At 51.5% G+C, this 5,410-nt stretch overlaps 1 protein-coding gene across 1 annotated transcript in view; it reads left to right on the forward strand.

Moving 5' to 3' along the window:
* Positions 1 to 5,410, forward strand: part of MARCH6 (membrane-associated ring finger (C3HC4) 6, E3 ubiquitin protein ligase) — a 107,050-nt gene that overhangs the window by 90,745 nt on the left and 10,895 nt on the right. The window contains 4 exon segments of the mRNA XM_006900167.1: positions 650 to 831; positions 1,371 to 1,505; positions 2,336 to 2,425; positions 2,792 to 2,924. Coding sequence (XP_006900229.1) covers positions 650 to 831; positions 1,371 to 1,505; positions 2,336 to 2,425; positions 2,792 to 2,924 — 540 coding nt within the window.

A 5,410-nucleotide genomic window follows, 5' to 3' on the forward strand; every position in this document is an offset into this window, starting at 1 on the left:
GTGTGTGTGGACTCTGTGTGTGTGGACTCTGTGTGTGGACTCTGTGTGTGTGGACTCTGTGTGTGTGGACTCTGTGTGTGTGGACTCTGTGTGTGTGTACTCTGTGTGTGGGCTCTGTGTGTGTGGACTCTGTGACCTCTCTGTGTGTGTGGACTCTGTGTGTGGACTCTGCAGGGCCTGTACAGGACCTGAATCTGTCTGAGGTGCCTGGACAGACGTCTGGTAAGATGGCAGCTCACAAGTTTCCAGAGCACGTACTGTGTGTCCACGGAGGCTCAGGTCCATCTGGACAGCGGGATGGGACTGGATATATCCATGGTTCTCCCTCATGAGGAAGGTGCTTGCCCTTGCCAATCTCCAGGGCTTCAGAGACGGTGGTTGGTGCCCTGTGTGGGAGCCATCCATCCGCAGGGACACGTGCACTCTTGACTGCAGCCCGCTGTGTTGTTTCTAGGCGCTGACAGGATCCACAGATGATGGGAGGTTCTCCAGACAGCAACCTTCAGAGCGGGTGGCCCCCACACTCCTGTGACTGGCAGTGGGCCCTCTCTGGTAGAAGGGGCTGTCAGAGGAAGTCGCTCTGGTTGCCTCCCTGGTGTGGAAGGGCGCAGCCTCGCAGGCCGCCTCACCGCCTGGCTTCTGCTTTCAGTGTTTGCTGGCCGGTGGCTAATGTCATTCTGGACGGGAACTGCCAAGATTCACGAGCTCTACACTGCTGCTTGCGGCCTGTACGTCTGCTGGCTGACCATCAGGGCTGTGACGGTGCTGGTGGCATGGACACCTCAGGGACGCAGAGTGATCTTCCAGAAGGTCAAGGAGTGGTCCCTCATGGTAAGCTGTGCTGCCTTGGGGTGAGCCCCAGCTCCTCATGGGAAGCACCAGTGTCTCATAGCATTGGCCCTTCTCCCTCGTGGTTGGCCTCGGTACTTCATGGCTGACCCTGATCTCCTTCCTGGGCAGCCCTGCTCCCTCGGGACGTTGGTCCCAGCCCTTCATGGGTGGCTCTGCTCCCTTGTGATTGGCCTTGGTACCACATGGCTGACCCTGATCTCTCCTTGATGGGTGGCCCTGGTCTCTCGTGGTTGGCCTCAGTACTTCGTGGCTAACCCTAATCTCCCATGGGCAGCCCTGCTCCCTCGTATGTTGGTCCCAGTCCTTCATGGGAGGCCCTGGTCCCTCGTGGTTCAGCTGCACTGGCCCCCATGGTCCACAGTAGATCGCACACTGAGCACCAGATGAGGATGCCAACTGCTGGCTGTCATTTATCATCTTGGTCTGCTCCCTTGGACCTCCATGAAGAAAGAGACGTCGCCTTCAAAGTGGCTCCAGTGAGGTGACCAGTACTAACATCAAGCCCCTGTGTCTGACAGATCATGAAGACTCTGGTGGTCGCGGTGCTGCTTGCGGGCGTTGTCCCCCTGCTGCTGGGGCTGCTGTTTGAGCTGGTCATTGTCGCTCCCCTGAGGGTCCCCTTGGACCAAACCCCACTTTTTTACCCATGGCAGGTAAATGTGTGTGCTTGGGCTTCGGTCTGGAATACTCTTGATTGCTGTAAAGTCTAGATAGTTGTGGCTTTCTCCTGTGTCTGACTTTGAGGTTAGATGACGGGTCAGCCCAGAACTCCTTCCGTGAGGTACAGGTCCACGGTACCTCTCCACTCAGCCCTTTCACCACATCGGCACTGGTTGTCTGGAAACAACCCTTCCCAGCAGCTCTCTGTACCTCTCCTCTGCGTCTGAGAATTCATTGCAGTTACAGCAGCTCACACACCACACTTAGAGTTAAGTGAATTTTTTAAATAAACAGGATACGTTCAGAGAATCAGGACTTGCATACCAAAGTCTCCTTTCAGTGTTCTCTAGTCCTCAGGACAGGGAGATCTCAGAACAGGCTCCCCTCAGCCCCCAGCACAGGCTCCTTTCTGTCCCTTAAGAAGAGCCCTTCTCAGCCTTGCTGTCTGTCACCATCTTTGACCATAGACTCTGCTACTGGACCTTTCTAGACCCCTGACCTCCTGTAATGTTTTTGATAGTGAATGCTTATAATGTGGTTCATCATGATTTTAACTTTTCATTATTTTTGTTCTTTAATAAACAAAAGAACAGTATATGGTCCAAATGTAACCTTTTTTTTTTTAGAGGTGAACAGTCTTTATTAGCGTATTAGCTTCCCATTGCTGCTCTATGAAATGTAATTTTTAAAAGCCCTCTGGATTCTCCAGTGAAAGCTGTTAGGCATCTTGCCGTTGTGAAATGAGTTGGTGTATGAAGCCGTGCAGCGTCTGTGAGCTTTGTTGCTGCATCGCCCGGCTGTAATGGGTGTTTTCTGTGTGCAGGACTGGGCGCTGGGAGTCCTGCACGCCAAGATCATCGCCGCCATCACCCTGATGGGTCCCCAGTGGTGGCTGAAGACGGTGATCGAGCAGGTAGGCTTGGGGCTCGGCACTCGGCTTGTAGCTGCAACTCTGTTCCTTTTTCTCCTTGTGCCGTCTGCATTGTCAGCTTTCACTCTGAGTCTCCAGTGAAGGTTAAACAGGAGATGACGTTGGGATAGCCTTGACCAAAGCAGGGGCAGGGTTACTGTGCACTCACTCTGCACTGCACGGTGGTCCGGGGAGAATGCATGGCGCTGAGCTCGTGCCCGGCTCCTGCACCGGTGCATGCTCTCTGCAGACTCCTCCCAGTGGGGCCTGAACTTGAGAGTCGGGCCTGTGGGTGGATCAAGTGCGGGGCCTGCAAACCAGAGCCTCTCTGTGTCCTGGTCCCGACGGCCTTTGCACTCACTGCCTCAGGTGTATGCCAACGGCATCCGCAACATTGACCTCCAGTACATCATCCGGAAGCTGGCTGCCCCCGTCATCTGCGTGCTCCTGCTTTCCCTGTGCGTGCCCTATGTCATCACGGCGGGCGTCGTCCCCCTGCTAGGTGAGTGTGGCCGCGCCTGGCCGACCCCCGTCCTTAGCCAGCGTCCCTCCTGGCGCCCCGGGCTTCTGCAGCATGATAAACACACAGCACAGTCCGTGAGCTCAGCCAGCGAGACTTCTAGAAGGACATTTGGGTGTTTTCCTGTATTTTACTGACTTGTTGACAGTGTTACTCGTTGTTGTTGGCAGGTGTTCTTGTGTTGAGTATAGCTTATGACACCCCTGTCTATGAACAGCGCGTCTAAACCCTGTCCCGTCCTGTGCCGTCACCATCACCATGTCCACCGTACTTGAGCTGCTGTTACGGTCCCTGTGCCAGCCCATCTCACTGAGGGTCTTCCTCTCCTTCACCATCCCACCTCTCCAGGCAGGATGTCCTTCTCAAGGAGTACCTTCTCCTAGCAACATGCACAAAGTAGGAGCGGCCAAGCTTTGTCATCTTTGCCTCCAAGGAGCACTCTGGCTGTGCTTTTCCCAGGACGTGTTTCTTTGTTCTTTTGGCGTCCTGTGGGATATTCAGCACTTTTCTCCAGCACCACAGCTCAAAGGCATCGTGCGCCTTCTGTCACTCTTACTCATTGTCCAGCATGCAGATGCATAACAAGTAAATGCAAAGGCCATTGTTGGGATCAAGTGCTTCTAGGTTTTAAATTGTCATCTTTTGTTTTCTGGACTTTGGAGAGTACTTGACAGCAGATTTTTCTCATGTAGCATATCTTTTGATTTCTTCAATACTAGTACCAAGGCTGTTGATGGTGGATCCAACAAATATGAAGTAATTGAGGAAGGGACTGTCAGGGATGCATCTCTCTCAGTACCTTTCCAATCTGTGTGCAGAACAGATCATTCGGGGCTGGACTTTATTCCCTAGGAATGTGGCCTCAGGATTGCAGGAGGACTCATAAACAACCCATGTTACGTAGATGACACAACCTTGCTTGCTCAAACTGAGGAGGACCTGAAACATTTGCTACGAGGGGTTAAGGACTGTAGTCTGCAATATGGATCAACATCAGGAAAATGAAGGTTCTCACTACTGGGTCAATTGGCAGCACTATGATGGACAGAGAAGAGATTAAGGTTGTTAACAATTACAGCTTGCTTTGCTCCACAATCAACAGCCTTGGTACCAGCAGCCAAGAAATCAAAAGATGAATTTCATTGAGAAAGTCTGCTGTCAGGGACCTCTCCAGAGTGCTGAATAACAGTGATGTCAGTCTGGAGACCAAAGTGCATCTGATCCAGGCCATGGTCTTTGCAGTTGCTTGCCATGCATCAGAGAGCTGAACAGTGACCAAAGGTGACAGAAGAATTACTGATGCATTTGAGTTGTGGTGCTGAAAAAGAGCCTTGCTCTACCAAGAGAATGAACAGATATGTCTTGGAGAGAGTGAAACCAAGCTGCTCCTTGGAGGCAAGGATTTTGGCGCATCATCTCACATAATTTGGGCATGGCAGTCCCTTCTGGACTACCAGGAGGGACCAGTCCTTGGAGAAGAACATCATGCTTGGAAGGTGGCGGGACAGCACAGGAGAGGAAGACCCTGAATGAGGTGAATTGACAAAGTAACTGGGGTAATGAGGGTAAGTGTCTCAGAGGCAGTGAGATTGGCTCAGCATAGAGCAGGGTTCAGAGCTGTTGTGTACAGGATCACTGTTACTGACGCGACAGCACAAAACAACAGAACAACAGCTTGATGTTACATAATGGCCCCGTGGTGAGGATTTTCATTGTTTAGAGGTTGAAGGGTATAGTCTTTGATCTGATACAGCAAGAATTTTAAGTTCTCCTCACTTTCAGCCAGCAAGGTTGTGTCATCTGTATAATGAAGGTTGTTGATGAGTCTTCCTCTAATGCTGATGCCACATTCATCTTCATAGAGTCCAGCTTCTCAAATGATGTACTCAGCGTACAAGTTGGATACATACGGAGAAAAGACACAACCTGGTTAGAAACCAGTGTTCCCTTGTTCTGTTCTGACAGCAGCCTTTTGGTCTTGTTCTAGGTTTACATGAGCACAATTGTGTTCTTGTTATGTGCTGTTGAGTCGCCTGCAACTCATAGTGACCCTATGTACAGCAGCCCTAAACTCTGCTCTATCCCGTGCCCCATAACCCCAGTCACGGAATCAATCCATTTCATTGAAAGTCCTCCTCTCCTGCACTGTCCCTCCACCCTCCCAAGAATGATGTCCCTCTCCAAGGACTGATCCTTCCTTGTAACATGTGCAGCGTATGTCATATGAAGCTTCAGTATCCTTGCCTCCAAGGAGCAGCCCAGCTTCACCCTCTCCAGGATGAACCTGTTCATTCTCCTAGCAGTCCATGGTATTCAATACTCTTCTCCAGCACCACAGCTCAAAGGCATCAATTCTCCTTCCGTCCTCCCTAGTCATTGTCCAACTCTCTGATGCATAACAAGTGATTGCAAAGACCATGGCCTGTATCAGGCGGACCTTAGTCTCCAGTCTGACATCATTGCTCTTA

Source organism: Elephantulus edwardii, unplaced genomic scaffold (assembly GCF_000299155.1).
Source record: "Elephantulus edwardii isolate Elephantulus edwardi_28Jun2011 unplaced genomic scaffold, EleEdw1.0 scaffold00274, whole genome shotgun sequence".
In the NCBI taxonomy this organism is placed as follows: Eukaryota; Metazoa; Chordata; class Mammalia; order Macroscelidea; family Macroscelididae; genus Elephantulus; species Elephantulus edwardii.